Raw genomic sequence first — 24,010 nt, 5'->3', positions numbered from 1 at the left:
TTATTGTAAGAGTAATAACATGTTGCTACTTTCATGTAATTTATTAGCAGAATAAAAAAATATAAGTGCTTCACAAAGATAAGTAATACTTAATGATTATAGTATATATTTAATGTTAAAACATGTAATTTTTAATATTTTATTATGATTATAATTATCAATAAGTAGTACCTATTGATTAGAGGATGTATCTATGATAGATGAAATAGCCATTTATCTATTATGAATACATCCTCTAATCAATAAGTACTACTTATTGTACTTATAGGTAATGTTATTACATAGGAATTTTATTATGAATAAAAATGCAACACAAAAATTGTGGGATTTTAAGGGATTGTTTGGATATAAGTAAAACAGTATGCAGGCTGGGATGTAGCTTAGTGACAGAGTGCTTGCTTATCTAGCACTGGGTTCAATCCCCAGTTCCAAAAAGAAATGGCAAATAAAGAAAAGGAAACAAATACTGTATAGAAGCATATTTAATATTCTTGTAAAAGTTAGAAATTCCATGGGTTGATGCATTTAGCAATGTAGCATTCACATAGCTAAGTGAAATGCAGAATCTCTCAATATCTATTTCTAAATATTTCTGTCTTCCTAGAATAAATCACTCAAAATTACTATCAAATATGAAGATTTCCTATGTTGCTTACAAAACATAGTACTTGTAAGTCATGAAAGTGGAGTACTGTGTGTGAGTGAGGCAATCCTATTGTACAGATGGTCTTTTCTCATTTTGTAGAATCAGATTATTAGCCCCCCCATTGTCTCTCTATTTTGAGGAAGTACTCTGTATTTTATAGTTGAAAATTATATAAAAATCAAATAGCTTACAATTAAATTAAAAAATTAAATTAAAAACAACATAAGTAGAAATATTAACTAAGCTATTAGTATTTATCTCTCGTCACCAAAGAAATATAGTATGTACTACAAAAATTTTTACTTAATGCTGTGTCTTATTGTTATAAGAAAATGATTATTAAAATTCTCACATCAAAATCTTCCACACTAGTCAGAATCTATGTACTCTATAGTTGTATTTTATGAATAATATTATTAAAATAATGAGGATTTTTTAATAATATTACTAAAATAATGAGTATGGAAATTAACAATGAATTCATAAGCTTCTGGATCATTTTATTAGCACATTGAGATCAATATGCTTATTGATCTCAAGCCACATGGGATTGCATCCTGGGATTATATGTCTATGACTTAACTCTTCCATGGCTACAATAGAGTGCATGCATTTTCAGTTACTGAATCAATTGGACTCCTTAGTCTATGTATGCAAATGAATTGAGCAAGTCTAATTATTTTTATCTCATGAACAAGACACAACATAAATTTACAAAATTGTTAAGGCTCAAGAAATAATAATGTACTGTTTAAATAAACAGGATAGCAATTTATTCTTAATATTGTGGGGACACATTTACTCTTCATCTACCCTCCCATACTCTGTTCTCGTGCAACTTCATCTGCTCTCCTAAACACATCTACATACCAATTACTCCATCTATCTATCTATGCATGTTTCATCCATCAACATACATTCCTGAACACACATGAACATACAAATATTTTATATGAATGTTTCTTAGACTCATAAATATATGTGAAATGTAACTTCATCACGGAAAAAATACATAGCTACCTACTGCAGGTCAGTTGAAATATGAAATAGAGATTTAAGTATTCCTAGTATTAAAATGTCATAATTTTTTTCAAGATGCTATTTTCACACTATTTAATTAAAAATATTTAAACAAAAATTGAATGTTATTTGTACCTTTGGTTGGCTATTCTCTAGGCTCCAAGAATCCCTTAGACGACATTGTTTTGTCATATTGTTATGGCCTAATTACTTATTTGTCATTACTTGGATACAAAATATGAAAGATTACTTGGATACAAAATATGAATGATGTATAGTGCTGATGAACATTATTGTTTTGGTTCTCGTTCACTTTTGCAATCATCTAATTTAAATCAATTACAATAGATTAATTTAGCTACCTCAGTACCCTAAATTCTAGCCATGGTTCTTTCAGGGGCTAACGAATTGCCTGTGTTTTGTCTAGGTGTTGAAGGAAAGCTAAGAGAATGAAGGCTCTACGTCCGCAGTGGAAGCATGATATGGCGGAGCAGAGCTGGTGTTGAATTGTTCTCTCTGATGGCTCTATGGGAGTGGATAGCACTGAGTCTTCATTGCTGGGTTTTAGCGGTTGCTGCTGTTTCGGACCAGCATGCCACAAGCCCTTTCGATTGGCTCCTCTCTGATAAGGGACCTTTTCATCGCTCACAGGAATACACAGATTTTGTCGACCGAAGCCGGCAGGGATTTAGCACACGTTACAAGATATACAGGTATGAAGCCAAGGGAGAGCAATCACAAATATATTGAAGGTTGTGTTTAAATGAAGTCTTTCTAAGGAAAATCTTCAGAAGGGTTTTTATTATAGACCATGCACGATGGGTAATGTTTCCTTCCGATTTAAAAAAGAATATGTCTTATAAGAATGACGTATTTGAAAAAAAAATACATGATGGTGACCACTTATTTATCACTCTCATATACTATACTGCCTTTAAGTTAATACAAGTATCTAAAGCTAAGTTTCACATTAAGAGTAGTCAGTAATTTTAACTGAAAATTTCTCAAATTGCTTTTCCTCTCTAACTTACACCAACTGATGCTACTTTTTTTCACTAAATGGTCTTCCTTCCTTCCTTCCTTCCTTCCTTCCTTCCTTCCTTCCTTCCTTCCTTCCTTCCTTCCTTCCTTCCTTCCTTCTTCCCTTCCTCCTTTCCTCCCCTCCTCCCTTCCTCCCTTTCTTTCCCAACTCGGCCTCCAGCTTTCTCTCTCTCCTCCTCCTCCTCATTTTTCCTTGCTCTTCTTTCAAACTCTCTTTCTCTCTCCCTCCCTCTTTTTCTCTCTCCTCTTTTTTTGTGGTGTTGCTTGGGCTTGAACTCAGGGTCCGACCATTGTCCCATAGCTATTGTGCTCGAGGACTGGCTTACTACTAGTTGAGGTATAGATCCACTTCCTGCTTTTTGGTGGTTAATTGGCGATAAGAGTATCATCTTTTTTTTGTTATTGTTGTTCGAGGTGACGTCAAACTGTGATTTTCAGATCTCAGACCCTTGAGAATGAAACCCACTTCATCTTTTCTTAACTGACAAGTAATTTTTTTTTATTCAGAAACTGGAAGAGACAACAATGGATGAATTAAAGTTAATAGGAGATGAATAGAACATGGTTGTACAAGTGAAAGAAAAGGAGAGGATCAAGATATATGAATTTAAATTTTGTTTCTCCTTCATATTTAAAATCTTAATAAGACACACACAATTCATATATTGTTTAACAGTCTGTTTGCTTTCTCAAAGCACATTAAATTTACTCATTTGATGGGGAGTATGAAAGTGGTTACCCAAATGAGCTAGATAGTATTGATCTGTGCGGTATATAATGCTTAATGTAAAGTTACTGCTTTAGATTATTTCTTAGTGATAGCTGTTTTCAATTCCTACATAGATTGGAAAAAGCAAATTTTATTTTGAAATTGTACGTATGTGTATGGGGGGTTTCGTTGTTGTCATTGTTATGTGTTGTATTTTATGTTTTGTGTGCACCAGAGGGCACTGTGTTTCTGGTCTGTATGTACTATTTCCTAAAGCATTATGAAAAAATTATAAATCCTGTGAGTAATCTATACTTATAAGAGGGACTGAGTGTTCTAAGCAAATTCCACCAATCACCAAATAATTATTGATGTACCTTTTTTTTAAAGATAAAAATCTCTTTAGTCTACATAGGCAAAGCTCACACATGTCTAAAAAGGGGGAAAATTCTAATAATTAAGTGAAATGATATATATATATATATATATATATATATATATATCACCTAAAATTCAGCAGAAACAATCCATGTTAGGGTTTCCTGGTTCAAAGATTTTTATGTTATTTGAGTCAGTTTTAATTTATGAATTGAATGAAACCATTTGAATTTAAGATTGCCCAAATGTCTAGTATTTTTGCATTTTGCAAGAAGATTTTCTTAAGTTTGTCAAACTGGTACTAAAAATATGATTCCATAACATTCTGCTTTTTTAGCTAAGGTCTGAAGTGTTGTCTTATGTGTGGGATTGTTGTGGTTTGGCTGCTAGGGCTGTCATCCAAGAGTTGCAAACATGGTGTGACATTGTTTTTCATGCTAAAGAAAATGCATATGTGAATCACAGTGATGAAAAGTAATTTTTTTAAAGGAAAGTAAAACCCCCCTCACCCTCATCCAGGCCTGAAGTCAAGGCCTTGTACTCTTACTCATATTACTTTGTTCACAGCTAGCATTCTAATACTTGATCCAGACATCTACTGTTATATAAGTAAGAATCTGGTAAATTTATGTGCCTGGGCTGGCTTAGAACTGCCATGATCTGATCTCAGCCTTTTTAGTAGCTAGGATTATAGGTATTAATTACTGTTGAGTGGAAAATAGGAATGTTTGGTGATTATACAGTTTTCAATCATTATGTGACACATTCCAGAAGAACTTTCTTAACCCTGAGCTCCTAATCCTTCCTATATCTTTACCTTTATAGCTTGAAAAAGTATGTTGGTATATGAAAAATATTTATGAGACTTATAGTGGTTTTGTGATATGATAGTTGCTATAGCATGTATAATATAATCTTTTAATTAGAATTCGTAAACTTTATTTGTCCAATTAATATTTTTTCATAATTCCAGAGAATGTTATTTACCTATCAATGCAACATAAAGGATCCAAGTTTTTACATCTTGGAAATTCACCTTATATTTGAGAGGCTAGAGAGTGTCAACTCCAGGAATTACATTACCTTTCTGGAATTTGTTTTCATATTTGTTTTTCATTGAGCATCAAAATTAATTATTACACCAAACACAAACAGAAATCTATGAGTATTTAAGACACAAATGGGAAATTAATATTTTCTTATATTTATGGACTTGGTTTATTATTTTAAAAGACTATATAATGTACTAAAGTGACCAGTCTCATTCTAGTATGGCTTAATATTACTATCATAAATTCTGTACAATATTACATGGTCATACTTCCTGAAAAACAATAGTTATACATGTAAAGCATGTTAAAATAATTCGGCCAAATCTCTTTCACTTCCAAATTGTCTTTCTATATTTCATCTTCTTTTCCTGTAATGTATTTTCCTTTCCATCACAAATATATAATAGAACAACAATAACCATCAAAGATTACTAAGATTATAAGCAGAAATAAGATTACAATTATTGTTCATCTCTTGCCTAAAGATCTGCTTTTGTAAACTGAAAAGTTTTTATGCTTTTAAATTGGTGTTTGTATAATGGATGTTCATGCTTTCCTCTTAGAAACACATGATGTCAAGACTAGAGTGTTGCTAAATCACTGAATAACAGGATTTAAAATGTGCATGTTCTTGCTTCTTTTGCTATTTGCTCACATATCACTTTTGTTCAGATCATGGATTTCATTATCTGAATATGGTATTGGGAACTCTCAATAAAGAAATGGTTTTTTTTTTCAGTGACTTAAACTATGATTGCTTTTTGTTTGCTTTTGGATTTTAGTTTTCTTTTTTTCTTTCTTAATTTTATTCTAAAGGTGATGTGCAGAGACGTTACAGTTATATGTCAGGTAATAAGTACATTTCTTTTTGAACAGTGTTACCCTCCCTCATTTTCTCCCACTTTTTCCCCTCACGGTCCCCTCCCCTGCAAGTTGTAGAGTTCATTTCCAACATTATGTGTAGTGAGTTATCACTGTTTTTTTTCTCCTTTTAAGGTATATTTTTATTGCAAAGATACTGTACAAAGGGGTTACAGTTACATGAGTATATAAAATGAAATTCTATGCCTCTACCAGAAAGAATGACGCCACCCCATTTGTTAGGAAATGGAAAGACCTGGAAAAAATTATATTAAGTGAAGTAAGCCAGGCCCAAAGAAACATAGGTCCCATAATTTCACTTATTTGCAATAATTAGTATACATCTAGGATAAACAGAATAGTTCAAAAGCTATGTACATTGACCATATAAGATAATGCTAAGCAAAATGAACCCCAAGATAGGGACACAAAAGGTTTTATCTTTGTTGCTCTTGTTTTTAATGTATTTATAATGTACTATGTGATTTTTAATTTCTTTTGTATGTTCTTCTCCCTGGTATAACACCTGTTGCCATTGCATTTGATTCTGGTGCCCTGAATTTTATATATACATTTTTCTAATTTGGGGAGGGGAAGGGAAATAACAAAATTCTGAAATAAGGATACAGGTTGACCTATTGCAACAATGAGATGTACAAGACACTATGTTGAAAATGAACTTTACAACTTTGGTGCGGGAGAGGGAGGGGTTGGGGATGTGGGGAGGAAAGGGATGGTAGGGGAAAAACAAAGGAGGGGGTAACAATTCTCAATAAGAAATGGGCTCATTATCTTATTCATGATTTAGTTGTTGAACCACTGAAATAAACACTAAATTTAGAGCTCTTCAGGTTTATCACCACAGAAGAAACATTTCACATAATTAATCTTCAGATGCAGTGGCACAAAATTAAAAAAACAAACAAATAAAATAACAAATAAAAAACAAATTTTTATTTTCTTAATTTCTATCATTTTGACAAATTACATGTGCAAGTACATACTAAAATAGAGTATGATTTTCATATAATATGTCAAAATAATTACCATTATTTCAAATTAGTTCATTGTGCCCTCTAATACAGGGGAGTTGTTCAAACAAAGCTTCAAATTTAAATAAGAACAGAAAACATTTGAGATTCACATTACATGCTATTGATTTTTGTACACATTTTGAATGAAACATATGTTTTTATTGTGAAAATACCGTACAGAGGGGTTACAATTACGTGGGCAAGGTAATGAGTACATTTCTTATCAAGCATTGTTGCCTCCTCCTTTGTTTCCCTTTCCCATCCCTTCCAATCGCCTCCCCCCTCCCCCCCTTCTTCTGGCCAAAGTTGTAAATTTTGTTTTTCAACCTTACGACTTGTACATCTCATTGTATCCCTGTTTAAACGATTTGTTTTTTCCCTTCCCCTCCACAAATTATACCAACATCAAATACAGTGAAAGCAGGGTTTATACTGTGGGGGAGGGGCATACAAAGCAACAAAAAAATCATCTTATAAATATGTTAGAAACAATCCTAAGAAAGAAAAACCATTTGAGTCCTTATCTCGTGGTTCATTTCACCTAACATCAACTTATCTGACCTTTTCTGCTTGTCTCAGACATATACTAGTTATTGCAAATATGGGAAACCATGGGACCTATGTTTGTTTGGGCCTGGCTTACTTCACTTAATATAATTTTTCCAAGTCTTTGCATTTCCTAACAAAAGACCATACTAAAGCTACCAGCCTAACTATGTTTATTGCAGCATTATTTACCATAGCTAAGATATGGAACCAACCCAGATGCCCCTCAGTAGATGAATGGATCAAGAAAATGCATGAAACATATTTTAAAAATGACTTGTAAAGGGCAAGATGAAAACTTAGAAAATATGCAAAAATATAAGACTACTTTATAAATGACAGGACTGTATGTAGTCAATATGTGGAAAAGGGTCTTGTTTTGAACAAATTAATCATTTGTATAATAATCTTATGATGAAAACAGGAAAGATTCCTTCCTCAGATTATGTATTAGTGTCTATTCTGTAATTAATAGGAATTTACAAAGAGACAAAATATTATTTCTAGATGGAAATGAAGCTAGCTCTTTTCTTTATATTGGGGTACTGGAAGATTTCTTGAAACAGAAGGTTTTAAGCATTAAGAATTATTTCTGAGTAATTCAGAAATGCTAATATTAAGTAACATTAGCTTGCATATTGCTAAGAGTAACAGACTGATTCAATCTTTAAGTAAGGAAGAATATGAAGTCCAGAACAATATTCTGCATATGCACAAATTCTGATATATTTATTTGAGGATTAGAAAATAACCAAATTATGTTGTTTAAATTAGTATATCTAATGTAAATTATATAAATATTCCCTGCTATAATAAGTAACATAAACAGATTCTTCTGATTTTTCTTATGTTTTTCTTTTTTATGGTACTAAAATTTAAATACAATGCCTTACATGTACAAGACATATGAGCCACATCATAGCACATTTTGTTGTTTTTGTTGTTGTTGCTTTCTTGTCTTTGATATAGGATCTTTCTAAATTTGCCCATGAGAAATTCTCGTGATATTTCTTTTCTAGCCTCCTATCCACAGTTTTCTGAACATGCAACTTGAACTATTGTTACTGAAACAATAAACATACCTTACTCAAATGATAAAAAGGGCTAATTGTCATTAGTGACATGCAATGCTGTTAAATAATTAATAAACACAATATAATATAATGTAATATATCTCCTAAGACATTGATAAAACATATAATATAATGTAATATATCTCCTAAGACATTGATAAAACAATTTTCCCCTGGTGTTAGTGGCTCCTGCCTTTAATTGTAGTTTCTGAGGAGACTGAGACATGAGGATCATAGTCAGAAGCCAGCCTGGGCAGGAAAGTCTGTGAGACTCTTAGGAAATTAAGCACCTCCAAACTGGAACAGGAGTTGTGGTTCAAAGTGGTAGAGCACTAACCCTGAACAAAAATAAGCTCAAGGAAATCACCTAGGTCCAACATTCAAGCATTGGAGCTCAACCTCTCCCAACACACACACACACACACACACACACACACACACACACACACACACCAGACCATAATTTTCTTCTGAAATGAAACATATTTGTTTTGTTTTGTGCCTGCCCTGAACTCAGGGCCAAATCATTGGTCCTTGGGGGTTTTAGCTCCAGGCTAGCTCTAGGATAGCATGCTACCACTAGAGCCACAGCTCCATTTCTGCCTTTTTGGAGGTTAATCGGAGTTAAGAATCTCAAGGACTCTCTTGCTCAGGCTGACTTTCAACCTTGAGACTCAGATTTCAACCTCTGTATAGCTAGGATTATAGGTGTCAGCCACCAGTATTCAGCAATATCCATGTCCTTTATAGATTAAATAAACAAGGGAAGGGTAGGGGTGACAAGTGATCATTTAAGTATGAAATTTGTGCATTGCACTAAATTTTCTACAATAAATAGGCAATATACTTCACCAAGTATCCACCTTCTATTTATATGGATTGGTTTTATTCTAATCCATGCAAAAAATTCATCATATTTAATAAAATCAATAGTTTTCTACATTTTGGAATATTCAATACCTTATCACATAGCTTTAATTATTGTATATTCAGAATATAGATTACTTATACAACTATGCATACAATTGTTTTCCCATCATCTCCTAAAATATTTTTTTAAACCAGTTATACCACAGTAAGTTTCTGGTGTCTCTCAAACATAAATACCATGAAGGCAGCCATATGTCCATTTTTTCTGGAGTTTAAAATATTTTATTTTACACATTTATTTTATTTCTGCTTTTTTACCCTACTTTATATTTCTAGAGCCTTACTTTTTACCGTTTCTGATATTTTACATTGAAGATTTGACATTGAAGTTGTTGAGACCCTATAATTACTTGAGTCTCCTAATACCATTCACAGTGCAGGGAAAATTGTATGTATTCTAGGTAGTAATCTTATAGATAATAAACTTAAGGCTATTTAAAAATGATAAACATTTTAAACACAATTAACCAGCAGAAAACTAGAAGTGGTGCTATGGCTCAAAGTAGTAGAGCAGTAGACTTTAGCTAAAAGAGAACAAGGCCCAGACCCTGAGGTTAAGCCCCACAACACACACATACACACACACACACACACACACACACACACACACACACACACACACACGTGCTAAAATTTATGTATTTTTGGTCAATACTGTTGGGGGCTGTCTGATTTTAATTGTTTTTTTTCCCCCAAAATTCAAAGTTTAAAACGAGTGGAAAAATGAACACTTCTTTGAGAATTTCCTTGGCTTTTTAATTTTTTTAAATTATTTATTTTTGGTGTGTGTGTGTGCGTTTGTGTGTGTATGTGTGTATGTTTGTGTGTGTGTGTCTGTGCTTCAATAGTAGCTGAGAAAATAAATTTGGATTATCTTTCCCATTGTACATAGATAGAAGGAGATCTGGAAAATAGCTTTAATATCTCTATTTTACTTTTATTTAAAATAATTAAAGAAATATTACTATCTAATTCCAATATTAAAAACTCCAGCTATTAAAAGTAGTCTTAAAATCAAGGTTAGTATATTGCTTCATTCATTTAATGAATACATTTGGGTAACAATAGAAGATTCCATGGTTTCATTTAAATTTCATTTTCCAAAATAAAAAGTAGAGTTTATACTTAGCATTTTCAGCTTATGGTAGATTCTATTTTTCTGCTGCTTACAAATAGACCACTCTTTTATAGCAGTAGAAGCTTTCCGATTTTAGCTTAATTTTCTCATAAGAAAAATAAAGGACTCAATAAAAATCCTTGTTTACTGAAAGCACTATTCACAGTATTTAAGTTATAGAATCAGACTAGATGACCTTCAACTGATGAAAGGGCACAAAGTATAAACACAATGAAATATTACCATAAAAAAGAATAAAATTGTGTGTTTTTTTCACAGAAAAATTAAGTTGCATTGGCAATCTTCCTATTAACAAAGATGCCAGAAAGAAAACTAATGAATGTTTTCTTCCATTTGTACAATTTACAGCATACTTATATGTGTATGTGTATATGCATTTATGTTAGACATATTGCATCAGTTTATTTGTGAGACTTTTTGGTGGATGTTGGGGAAGGGAGGGAGATAAAGGATGACTGAACAGTATGGAAGCAAATCATGTCTATGTATGAAGATAATGAAATCCACTGAACTTTAATTGAAGAGATGTACAAGGAAAAAAAAGAGCAAAAAGAATAAGGTAATCTGATAAAATATAATATATGCTGACAAGCTTCCTGAGCATGTCAGAAAATTATGTGAGATTCATTTGGCCTAGAGAAATGTCTTACATCAAGTAAATTGTAGTATTTATGCTTCAAACATTCTTCTAGTACTGACCTGAATATAAAATATAGACATGCAGTGAATGTTGACAATATATAGATGCTTAGTGACTTGTAGAATTAAAAAAATCATAAGCTATGTATATTTTTAAAAAATCACTATATTTAAGTATCCCAATAATTATATATAATATGAAACATGTACTACTTACTATATCAAGAAGCTTAAAAAAATGTCAATAACTTTCTCGCTTAAATGTAAAAGGTAATAATAAAAATAATTTTGAAAAGAAGAAAATAAATATGTTAGAAAAATTAGCAAGAAAGAACAACCATTTGAGTCCTTATCTTGGGGTTTATTTCACTTAACATCAACTTATCTGACCGTTTATGTTTGTCTCTGACTGACTAGTTATTGCAAATAAGGGAAACCATGGGACCTATGTTTCTTTGGGCCTGGCTTACTTCACTTAATACAATTTTTTTCCAATACGTTCCAATTCCTAACAAATGGGGCAATACCATTCTTTCTGATGGAGGCATAGAATTCCATTGTGTATGTATACCACATTTATTTGATCCATTCATCTACTGAGGGCATATGGGTTGGTTCCATATCTTAGCTATGGTAAAGAATGCTTCAATAAACGTAGTTGTGCTGATACCTTTAGTATGATTTTGTTTGTGATCATTCGGGTAAATGCCCAAAAGTGGGATTGCTGCGTCATAGGAGAGCTCTTTGTGGAGTCTTTCGAGGAATCTCCATACTACTTTCCAAAGTGGTTGAACAAGTTTACACTCCCACCAACAATGCAGTAAGGTTCCCTTCTGTCCACATCCCCTCCAGCATCTGTTGTTATTAGAGTTCTTGATTATAGCCATTTTAACTTGGATGAGGTGTTATCTCAATGTAGTTTTGATTTGCATTTCTTTTCTGGTTAGTCTTTAGCCCACTTATTAATTGGGCAGTTGTTTCTTTGAGGATTTGTTGTTGGGGGATTTAATTTTTGAGTTCCTTGTTTTCACTGTGTTTGATGTTGGTATAATTTGGGGAGGGGAAGGGAAAAAACATATTGTTTAAATAGGGATACCGGTGGACCCATTGCAACAATGAGATATACAAGACGTTATGAGATGTACAAGACATTAGGTCAAAAAACAAACTTTACAACTTTGGTGGTGGGGGCGGGGGTCGGGGAGATGGGAAGGGATGGTAAGGGGAAACGAGGAGGCAGCAATGCTTGATAAGAAATGTACTCATTACCTTGCTTATGTAATTGTAACCCCTCTGTATAGTATTTTCACAAAAAAAAGCTAAACAAAAAATTTCTTTTTTAATACATATACATTTTGTAAAAATGTAGTACATAGGGGTTACAGTTACATGAGTAGGGTAATAAATGCATTTTGTAGCAAGCATTGTTACCTCCTCCTTTGTTTTCCCCCTACCATCATTTAGCTCCCCACTTCCCCAACTCCTCCCACCCCCCTTCCCTGACATTGTAAAATTCGTTTTCAACATAGTGTCCTGTACATCTCGTCATCACAATGGGTCAGCCTGCATCCCTATTTAAGTGTTACCCAATATCCCTTCCCCTCCCCAAATTATAAAATGTATATACAAGATGAGAACACCATCAAATCCAGTGAAAACAGGGGTTATAGTGTGGGGGAACAACATACAAAAGAAACAAAAGAATCACATAGTGCATTGTAAGTACATTAATGTGTCTCTGTCTTGGTGTACATTTTTCTTAACATTATCTCATGTGGTCATATGTATATTGCCTTTGATCTTCTCTGTTGTCCTACACATGTACTGGTCTTTGCAAACAAGGGAAACCATGGGACCTATGTTTCTTAAACCTAATGCCCTTCAATAGATAAATGGATCAAGAAAATGTGATATATATATAATATATATATATGCACACAATGGAATTCTATGCCTCTGTCAGAAAGAATGATATTGCTTCATTTATTAGGAAATGGAAAGACTTGGAAAAAATTATATTGAGTTAAAATCTTATTTCTTCAAAACAATATATTCTCTTAAGAATGATTTCACATTTAAAAGCAGTTTATCTATGCATTTTATATTTATTTATGTATTTATTTAAATGCAAATACTTCAATATCAGCAAGTGTTATATTTGGATTAGATGTTGTGAGACCCCCCCCCCCTCTTTTTTTCTCTAATTTTAGCAATCTCTCTTTTACACACAGGTGCACTTTTCTGTTTTATTTTGAAATGGTTTTGAGAGATGAAAGAGGCTACAACAGAGGCCTAGCCATGGGTTTATTCATCCTTTATCAAGCAGCTTCCTGGATGCTTACTTAAATATATATAGAAGCAGCTAACTAATTAGACTACCTCTCCTGTAAGCCTGAAATTTTTAATCAAAAAATTAGCAAAGGTCCTGCTTTCTTTTGGCTTGGTGTGATGTCTTTCTGAAATATACACACAGGTATTATCCTAAAACTAACAGAAAATTAGGATTTAAATAAATGTACTCTACTAAAATTTACCAAAGTCTTTTCAATAAAGTATAATATTTCAAAGACTAACAAATATAGGAAGCATATTTGTTTGTGACATTAAATTTAACACCCCTAAGAAATCTTTCCATCTTCGATTTTATTATAAAAATATAAAGTGATTAAAAAAACCCACTTCTTTGCTTTATCCTTTTACTAGTGAGGTTTTTATTTTTCTACCTAAAGGTAGAAAAGGATTAAAAATTGTCTTATAACTTGGCTTTTCAAACTTGCATTCATTAATTCATATTATCACCTTCTCATTCATAATATCAGTGTCAAACATTCATGTAAAACCTTTTTTAGTTTTCAAATAGCTCCAAACTCATCACAGCCCAAGAAAACTGAATTCATGTATGAAAACATCTGATCAACAGTGATGACTTTCTTATGAAGTGGCTGAATCTGAGCATTTATATATTCTGACCACTGTCTCAATTCTACCCTTTTAATCTTGATTCAAACGCCTAGAGAACTCGTTTATATTAATCTTCTGCTATATAGAGATAACATTGTGGTTCTGCTCATTGAGTTTCTATGGCATAGATTCATTTTCCACTGCTCAGAGAATTTCATGTTTCCATGATGAATTTGAAATAATATAAAATGTATGTGCTCTATTTGTCTACTTTATGTAGAAGTTTCTTCTCTTGAACATTAAAATGTAGTGTATTGGCTTATATCAAATTTTCCAATTTGCAAAGAGTATCCACTATGTATTCATTTATATTACTGATAAAATCTCTAACAGAATAATAGCAAAATTGAATCGTACAATTACATCATTAGGAAATCTTAACATTAGGTAAATTTCCACCTTCTGAACTGGTTAAAGTCCTTTATTAGAAATTGTAAAAATCCAACAGTTCTTAGCACATTTACTTTCAAAACTAGTCCTGACCTGAATAGCTGTGAAACTAATTTTCAATTTATTTTTATTTAGTGCAAATATTGATGAACTATATAGTGAGAATTCTTGATGATGATTTGTTTGTCCAAATTTCACTAGAGGTATCACACGCGTGCGCACGCACACACACAAACACACACACACATTAATGGGGGGTGATTGGGAGGGGAAGGAAAGTAGGAGAAAAATTAGGGAAGGGATAACAAGTTTGACATGAAATGTACTTATTACCTTACTTATGTAACTGAAAGTCCTCTATACATCACCTTGACAATAATATATAGTATATATAATATATAATGATATATGTAATATTATATAATGATATTATATATAATGATATTATTTACATGTATAATGCTATATAGATACACACACACACACACACACATATATATATATATATATATATATATATATATATATATATATAAAGTTAAGACCTTATTTACCCCTGAAATCTGACAAACAAATGCAAAACATTCCTGAACTTGTCTTCAGACAAAGCATAATGACTTGTATTGACCTCCAAGTTTGTTCTAGCTTCAACAGGGTAACATTTTTTGACCATATTAACTGGTTCAGTAGCATGCAGGTGTTCTGTAGAATATAGATTATAAAATCTCAGTCCATCAAATTTTAACTCATTTGATTATAATTTGAAAAATCCATGTAAATATATTTACCTAAATTGCCTCCTAATAATTGTGTGCTTATATTTACAATAGTAACTCTGATGCAGTTGACAGATATTTGATAAAATTCTAGGAAAACAAAACTGGAATAAAGATAAATAGAAAGTAAAAATAAATCTGGTGAGGAATTGTGATCATCCAATCCAAACAATTCTATTTCTTACAACCACAATGAGGGAAGTGATTCAGTACTTAAAATTTCCCAGTGGCACTTTGCTGGGTTTCTGTTGCTACTCACCAGCTTTTCATTGTGTTCTTGGCTCAGCATCCAAAGAAAGGAAAATTGGGTCATCCTTTTGTTCTCATGACTCCATAACTTTTCTGTTTGGCTTCCTACAGAGATGGTAGAAGACAGTTCATTACCACAACATGGTATTAGTGATGTCATCATCTTTTCTACTACTTACTCTTCATTTACTGAGTACTAGGACTATTTATTTTTATTTTTTTAGAGTCACACAAAAAGTTCTGTCATTTCAGAGCTTTTCCCTATACATTTGTATTCCTTCCATTCTCTGGGCTGCCCATTACTTGTTTAGCTTAACACGTGCTTAACTTATCTTGATAAGTCTTTAAACTGAAGCACTTATACCATCTCACTGGTACTGTACCAAATTAGTAACACTTCAAACTTTTGTAACATCCTTCTGTGATTCACGTTTCCCTTTAGCTTCTATCAGTCTTCCCCTGTGATAGAAATTCCTCAAAGGCTCACTGGCACTTATGGGAGGGATATTTTTAGGGGGAAGTAAGCACGAAACAAATGGCAGCTGTGAGATCTACAGCTGTACGGAAAAACTGCACCATTTCACCAAGTAGCACACATTAAAAAGTTTGGTAGTCGTCCTTTCTTCTTTTTGATAAATTTCATTTCATTATTAGTTCATATTTATTAAACAGATCATTTGAATGTGGATTTTTTAAACTGGAAATCATTATAAACTATGTCTATAAGTTATTCTATGCAACAAGTAATCTTTTCATAAAATCCCAACTACAATATATGACCATTATCTGAGGCTGGTAAACTTTAGGTTGTGGTAAGTTAATGTTAAAGTTGTATTTATGAAAATTCAGAAAATTTCATACATGAAATAAACTGGATTTTAGATATGAAGCACTAAGGGATGATAAAAGCTAGTACGCTAGTCCTATGGGGAAGGAAACTTCAACTCAATTACACTTTTTACATTAGGCAGAACTGCACACAAACACATAGAGCTTATGTAGGAAATATCAGGCCCATATCAAAGGCTGAGTTTTGTTAAAAAATGTAGGTATTCAAGCAATCATGCATCCCTTGAAAATGAGAGTTTGTGGTAGAAGTTACACAAAGCTTAACAGTTTAGGGGCTGGGAAGGTGGTTCAGTGGTAGAACGCTTGCCTTGCATGCATGAGGCCCTGGGTTCGATTCCTCAGCACCACATGAACAGAAAAAGCCAGAAGTGGCGCTGTGGTTCAAGTGGTGGAGCGCTAGCCTTGAGCTGAAGGCTGAGAGACAGTGCCTAGGCCCAGAGTTCAAGCCCCATGACTGGCAAAAAAAAAAAAATGCTTAACAGTTTAATATGGTCTTCGTGTGTGTGTGTGTGTGTGTGTGTGTGTGTGTGTGTGTGTGTGTGTGTGTGTGTGTGTGAGTGTGTGTGTGTGAGAGAGAGAGAGACAGAGACAGAGACAGAGAGCCTCAATATCACGAATTTTGAATTATTCATAAGGGCAAGTAGAAAATTTCAATCCCCAAAAGTGGCTACTGCAAGTTATGACTCTTACAAAAGAATATGTATAAAGGCAACTGAAAATCAGTTTGTTTTCCATTGCAGAATTTGCAAACAATAAGTAGAGAAAGTGCTTTCTGCAGCTGAGAGCTACATATAGTGGATTATAATTTGGCCTCTATGAATGAAATTAGCAATAATACAGTTATCTACACATTCTGTTTTAAAGAAAATTGTTTGACCATGTGTCTGTGCTTTCAACTTTTATTATTTTGTACACTGTTGTTCCCCTTTGTGTATCTTTGTGATCATGGCTTGCTCTGTTTTTTCTTAGCACTTCCAGTTGTATGTTTAATAAAATCATTTGGTTTCTATACTAAAATGATTGTTCCATAGGATCCTGAATTTATAATCAAATTATGACATTTTTCAATTCCTTAAACAATGTAGATGAGCATTTGTGTGATATTTTAGAAGAAAATGTTTAATGTTGCAATTAATATTGATTTTTGTTACCCTACAGATAGATGATCAAACAGCTACTACAGTAGAAAATGATGGTTAAAAGTTGTGGTTTTTTATTTGTAGAATTCATAAGTATCAATATATCTATTTGGTCTGGGTATTTTATCATCGAAAGTGAAATCATTCTCAGCTTATTGATAAATTATTTTTAAGTAAAAGCAATAATATTTATACAGGGAAATTTCTATATAATATATTTCATATTAAGCATGCATATATTTCAGGGAAATATATACATACAGAAAGTTGAATGCATTTAAAATAAGTTGCTGAAATAACAGCTACAATAAATTCATCGGGTATATAACACTTTTCTCCAGAAATGTTTGCTTAAAAATAATAATGTTGTGAGAGTTCAGGAGTGTGTCATGCTTTTAGAGATAGTTTTCAAATTAATATTCAAGATAGAGAACTACTATATAATGTTTTATAAGTTATCTATTGCCTGACACCTTCATATTAGACTGTAGCCCAATGAGACATATTATTTAGGGCTAATGTTTTTGAGGACAAATGGCTGTAAAGTTATCATTTGAAGAGGATAAAGAGATTTAGATAGTACAATGCATCCTTAATTTGATTTCTGATAAATTGTACAGTGAGATTGAAGTGATTCCTTTTATATATGGACTCCAATTATAAAACAGCAATTAAATTTCTTATTCCATAAAGAGTAAATATGATTGTTGGTCAAAACTCCCTGTTTTGCACTAATGCAAGATGATAGCCATTGTTGCTTTTGAATCTGATGTTCTTTAAATGTTACTAGAGTTGAAAAAATCCTCCTATATATTTTTTTTTTTCTTCAGTTGGTGTGTCTTGAACTCTGGGCCTGGACACTGTCCCTGAGCTCTTCAGCTCCAGGCGAGTGCTCTACCACTTGAGTAACAGAGCCACTTCCAGTTTTCTGGTGGTTAATTAGCGATGAGCCTCACAGAATTTCCTGCAAGGGCTGGCTTTGAATTGTGATCCTCAGATCTCAGTCTCCTTAGTAGCTAGGACTATAGGCATTAGCCACTTGTGCCTGGCACAAAGTTTTGATAATAGAAGTGCACATATAATACTACAATATGCCAGGTACTGGTGGCTCCCATCTCTAATCCTAGTCCTCAGGAGGCAGAGATCTGAGGATGGTAGCTCAAAGCCAGCATCCTGTAGGAAATTTTTACTGGAGAATTTTTCTCCTGGAGAATTTCTCCAATTAATCAGCTAAAAACAGCTTAAAGCTATTTTGCTCAATCGCTCAAGTGATCGAATTCGAGCCTTGAGCAAAAAGGTCAGGAATAGTTCTTAGGCAATATGTTTAAGCCCTAAGAACAGCATAAAAGAAAATAAAAAAACAACTAAACTAATACTAAAATTAAAAGTACTAAATAACTATAATATAAATACATTATAAATAAATATAATAAAGTAATAAATAAATTATACATTGTATTTATAAATAATAAATAAAAATAAATAAAATATACAAATGCTAAAAATACAAAGACATTTTAATCATAGAATTTAGCAGTGTTGTTTAAACTTACTTTCTGTGTCTTAGTCTTCCTTTCCCTTGAAGTGGGACCTTTGAACTTTATCATCTTTTTTTTTTTTTTTGGGAAAAAAAGTTTCCTTTATTCTTTTTTTTTAATTGTAAAGATACTATACAGAGGGTTACAGTTGCATGAGTGAGGTAATGAGTACACTTCCTCTTGAACATTGTTACCCCTCCATTGTTTTCCCCCTACGATCCCCTCCCTCCCTCCCTTCCCTGAGGTTCTTTTTTTTTTTTTTTTATTGTGATTAAGTGATTACATAATTTCCGGAAATTCACAGTATTGTGGAATAATGATGCTCATTTAAAGTCACAAGTTCATTCTAACTTTCCTGGAGCAAATTGTCTTTCACAGTCTGTAATATATAACGGTGTTCACATGTTATATACCATATATGTGATCAGCAGCATGGGGATATTTAGTAGTGGTTCAACCAGATGAGTGGGAGTTCTTTGTTTCTTAAGTCCTGTTAGTTTTGTCATATCACCTAACATTTTGGATTTAGCATCCACTTATCAGGGAGACCATGTACCATTTGTCTCTTCGTTCTTGGCTAACCTCGCTCAACATGATTCCTTCTAGCTCCATCCATTTCCCTGCAAATGCCATTATTTTGTCATTTCTAATGGCTGCATAATATTCCATTGTGTATAGATACCACAATTTTTGGATCTATTCATCTGTGGTGGGGCATCTAGGTTGTTTCCATATCCTAAGCTATTGCGAACAGTGCTGCAATAAACATGGAGGTGCATGTGTCCTTGTGTATTGGTTCCTGTTGTTCAGGGTAGATGACTAGAAGTGGTATTACTGGGTCGTAAGGGAGGTCAATCTTTAGCTTTCTAAGGACCCTCCAGACTGCTTTCCAAAGTGGTTGTATAAGTGTACATTCCCACCAGCAGTGTAATAGGGTTCCTCTTTCTCCACATCCCCTCCAGCATTTGTCCTTGGCTGATTTGTGGATGTGGGACATTCTGACTGGGGTAAGGTGGTATCTCAGGGTTGTCTTTATTTGCATTTCCTTCACCACCAGGGATGATGACCATTTCCTCATGTGTTCTTTGCCATTTTTATTTCTTCATTTGAGAAGTCCCTCTTTAGTTCCCTTGCCCACTTAGTATTGGTTTGTTAGGTTTGGGAGGGATTAGTTTCTTGAGTTCCCTGCATATACAGGATGTTAACCCCTTGTCTGATATATTGCTGGTAAATATTTTTTCCCAATTCGTTGGTTGTCTTTCTAGCTTAGTTGCGATAGATTTAGCTGTGCAGAAGCTTTTTATTTTAAGGTAGTCCCATTTGTCGAGTCTCTCTCCAACTTGTTGTGACCCTGGGACTCTGTTCAGGATGTTCCTTCCTGTGCCTATTAGTTCAAGTGTCTCTCCTACTCTGTCCTGTAGTTTCAGAGATTCAGGTTTAATGTTAAGGTCTTTAATCCATTTTGAGTTGATGTTGGTGCATGGTGATAGGCTGGGGTCCACTTTTAGTTTTCTGCATGTGGCTGCCCAGTTTTCCCAGCACCAGCGGTTGAAGAGGCTGTGTTTCTTCCATTGTATGTCTTTGGCTCCTTTGTCGAATATCAGCTGGCTGTAGGCCTGTGGATTTATTTCTGGATCTTCTATTCTGTTCCATTGGTCTTCGGGTCTGTTTTTGTGCCAGTACCATGCTGTCTTTGTTATTATAGCTCTGTAGTAGAGTTTGAAGTTCGGCATGGATAGCCCTCCCATATTGTCTTTATCCCCTAGAATTGTTTTGGCTATTCTAGGTCTTTTGTTGTTCCATATGAATTTTTGGACTGTTTTCTGTATTTCAGTGATGTACGTCATTGGGATTTTAATAGGAATTGCATTGAATTTGTATATTAGTTTTGGAAGTATTACCATTTTTACTATATTGTCGGCCTATCCAGGAGCATGGGAGGTCTTTCCATTTCCTAGTGTCTTCTGCAATTTCTTTCTTTAACTTTTTATAGTTCTCATTAAATAGTTCTTTTACATCTTTGGTTAGGTTAATTCCTAAATATTTTATTTTTGGGGAGGTTATTGTGAATGGGGTTGCTCCCTTTATTTCCCTCTCTTCCTGTGCGTTATCAGTGTATAGGAAGGCAACTGATTTTTGTGGGTTTATTTTGTATCCTGCTATTTTGCCGAAGTGATTTATGATTTCTAAGAGTTTGGGGATGGAGTTTTTGGCATCGTGGAGGTATAGTATCATGTTGTCTGCAAAAAGGGATAGTTTAACTTCTTCTTTCCCTATGCGGATCCCTTTAATGTCTTTTTCTTGCCTTATTGCCCTGGCTAAGGGTTCTAAGACTATATTGAAGAGGAGTGGAGACAGTGGGCATCCTTGCCTTGTTCCTGATTTTAGGAGAATTGGTTGTAGCTTTTCCCCATTAAGTATAATATTGGCTATTGGTCTGTCATAAATGGCTTTTATTGTTTTTAGAAATGTTCCTTCTATTCCTATTTTCTCGAGCTTTTAGCATGAATGAATGTTGAATTTTATCAAAGGCCTTTTCTGCATCTGTGGTGATAATCATGTGATTCTTGACCTTGGCTCTGTTGATATGTTGGATTACATTTATTGACTTACGTATGTTAAACCATCCCTGTGTCTCTGGGATGAAGCCTACCTGGTCATAGTGTATTATTTTTTTTTATGTGTTTCTGGATTCTGTTAGCTAGAATCTTGTTAAGGATCTTTGCATCTGTGTTCATCAAGGAAATTGGCCTGTAATTCTCCTTTTTGGTTGGGTCTTTGCCTGGTTTGGGGATGAGTGTGATATTGGCTTCATAGAATGAGTTTGGGATAGCTCCCTCCTTCTCTGTTTCTCTGAAAAGCTTGAGGAGTATGGGTATTAGTTCTTGTTTAAAGGTCTTATAGAATTCTGCTGTGAATCCATCTGGTCCTGGGCTTTTTTTTGTTGGAAGACTTTTGATAGCTTCCTGTATCTCATTATAGGATATTGGCTTATTTAATTGGTTAACTTCTTCTTTGCTCAGTTTGGGCAACTTGTATTTCTCTAAAAATGCATCCATTTCTGCCAGATTTTCTTCCTTTAGAGAGTATAGCTTTTGAAAGTAGTCTGTTAGAATTGTTTGGATATCTTGAGTACATGTTGTGATGTTTCCCGTGGAATCCCTAATCCTATTAATATGGGTTTCCTCTCTTCTTTTTTTAATTAATCTTGCCAACGGGCTATCAATTTTGTTAATTTTTTCAAAGAACCAGCTTTTTGTTTGGTTTATTTTGGTTATGGTTTTCTGATTTTCTAATTGGTTAATCTCTGCTCTTAATTTGGTTATCTGGCTTCGTCTAGTAGCTTTAGGTGCCATTTTTTCTTGTTTTTCTAGCTGTTTTAGTTGCAACATGAGATTATTTACTTGGTCTGTCTCCATTCTCTTGATATGGGCACTGAGGGCAATAAATTTGCCCCTCAGGACTGCTTTTGCTGTGTCCCACAAGTTTCTTTGTGAGGTGTTTTCATTTTCATTGAGTTGTAGGAAATGCTTTATTTCTTCTCTGATCTCTTCTGTTACCCAGGCATTGTTAAGGAGTGTGCTGTTCAATTTCCATGTATTAGAGAAATTTCTGCGGTATGCTTTGTTATTGAGAGCTAGCTTGATTCCACTGTGGTCAGATAGGATACAGGGGATTATGTCGATCCCTTTGTATTTGCTTAAGTTCCTTGCATGAACTATGATATGGTCTATTTTGGAGAAAGTTCCATGAGCTGCTGAGAAGAATGTGTACTGTGTTGTTTTAGGGTGAAATACTCGGTAGATGTCAGTTAATTCCGCTTGAAGTATGGCCTCACTTAATTCGGTAGCTTCTTTGCCAATCCTCTGGTTGGTAGACCTGTCCTTTGATGAGAGTGGTGTGTTAAAGTCTCCTAGTATTATCGTATTGGGATCTATTTTATTCTGTAAGTTTGAGAGTATTTGTTTGACATATCTGGGTGCACCAATATTTGGGGCATATAAGTTGATGATGGTTATATCCTCCTCTTGGATTGTTCCCTTCATTAATATGTAGTGTCTGTCCTTGTCTTTCTGTATTGATTTTAATGAAAAGTTTATTTTGTCAGGTATCAGGATAGCTACACCTGCTTTCTTACTGGGGGCATTTGATTGGTAGATCCTTTTCCACCCCTTCACTCTGAGTTTGTTTGTATGTTTGGCTGATAGGTGGGTCTCCTGAAGGCAACAGATGGATGGGTCTTGTTTTCTGATCCAGTCCTCAGTTCGTTTTCCTTTAATTGGCGAATTCAGCCCATTTATATTAAGAGAAAGTATAGAGAGATGCATTGTTGTCCCTGCCATTCCGTTTTCCTAAGTTTTTCTTCTTTCCTTTCCTCCTGTGCTTGCTCAGTTAGACTTTGAGTAACGCCTGTTTGGGGCAGGTCCCAGTTCCTGGTTGCTTTCTTCATGTTGTGTCCCGCTCTTAGAATTCTTTGTAATGCTGGCTTAATGTTTATGTATTCATTTAGTTTTTCTTTGCTATTAAAAGTTTTCAGTTCTCCATCGAATATGAATGCTAGCTTTGCCGGGTATATTAGTCTGGGTTGGCAGTTATTGGCTCTCAGGGCTCGTATGGTGCTTTCCCAGGCTTTTCTTGAATTCATTGTTTGTGTGGAGAGATATGCAGTGATTCTAATTTTTTTCCCTGTTGTAGTATAGCTCCTTCTTCATTTTTGCTGCAAGCAAGATTGTTTCCTTATTATTCAGATCTATCATTTTTACTATAATGTGTCTAGAAGTGTTTCTCCTGGGATCTTGCTTGTTGGGTGTTCTATAAGCTTTTGTAATGTAGTTAAGATGGTCGTTTTTGAGGTGGGGAAAATTTTCATTGATTATCTTGTTAAATAGGTGTTGCATTCCCTTGCTCTGGAATTCCTCACCTTCGTCCACTCCGATTATGCGAAGATTAAATTTTTTGGCATTATCTGCTTGCTCTTGAATTTCCCTTTGGTTTAATTTGAGTGATTTTTCCATATTTGTCACTTTTTGGTCCAGTTGGT

General features: G+C 33.9%; 1 protein-coding gene across 2 annotated transcripts in view; it reads left to right on the top strand.

Annotated features, from left to right (window-relative positions):
• Positions 1-24,010, top strand: part of Brinp3 (BMP/retinoic acid inducible neural specific 3) — a 424,144-nt gene that overhangs the window by 22,603 nt on the left and 377,531 nt on the right. The window contains exon 2 of one of the 2 annotated variants that reach the window (XM_042674472.1): positions 2,094-2,379. In XM_042674472.1, coding sequence (XP_042530406.1) covers positions 2,144-2,379 — 236 coding nt within the window. In that variant the 5' untranslated portion in view covers positions 2,094-2,143. Of the gene's footprint in view, positions 1-2,093; positions 2,380-24,010 lie in introns of those variants that run through there. The other variant, XM_042674473.1, reaches the window with a different exon arrangement.

This window comes from Dipodomys spectabilis, unplaced genomic scaffold (assembly GCF_019054845.1).
Source record: "Dipodomys spectabilis isolate Male_0828 unplaced genomic scaffold, ASM1905484v1 ptg000019l, whole genome shotgun sequence".
Lineage (NCBI taxonomy): Eukaryota > Metazoa > Chordata > Mammalia > Rodentia > Heteromyidae > Dipodomys > Dipodomys spectabilis.
This window is presented reverse-complemented; position numbering and strand designations above follow the sequence as displayed.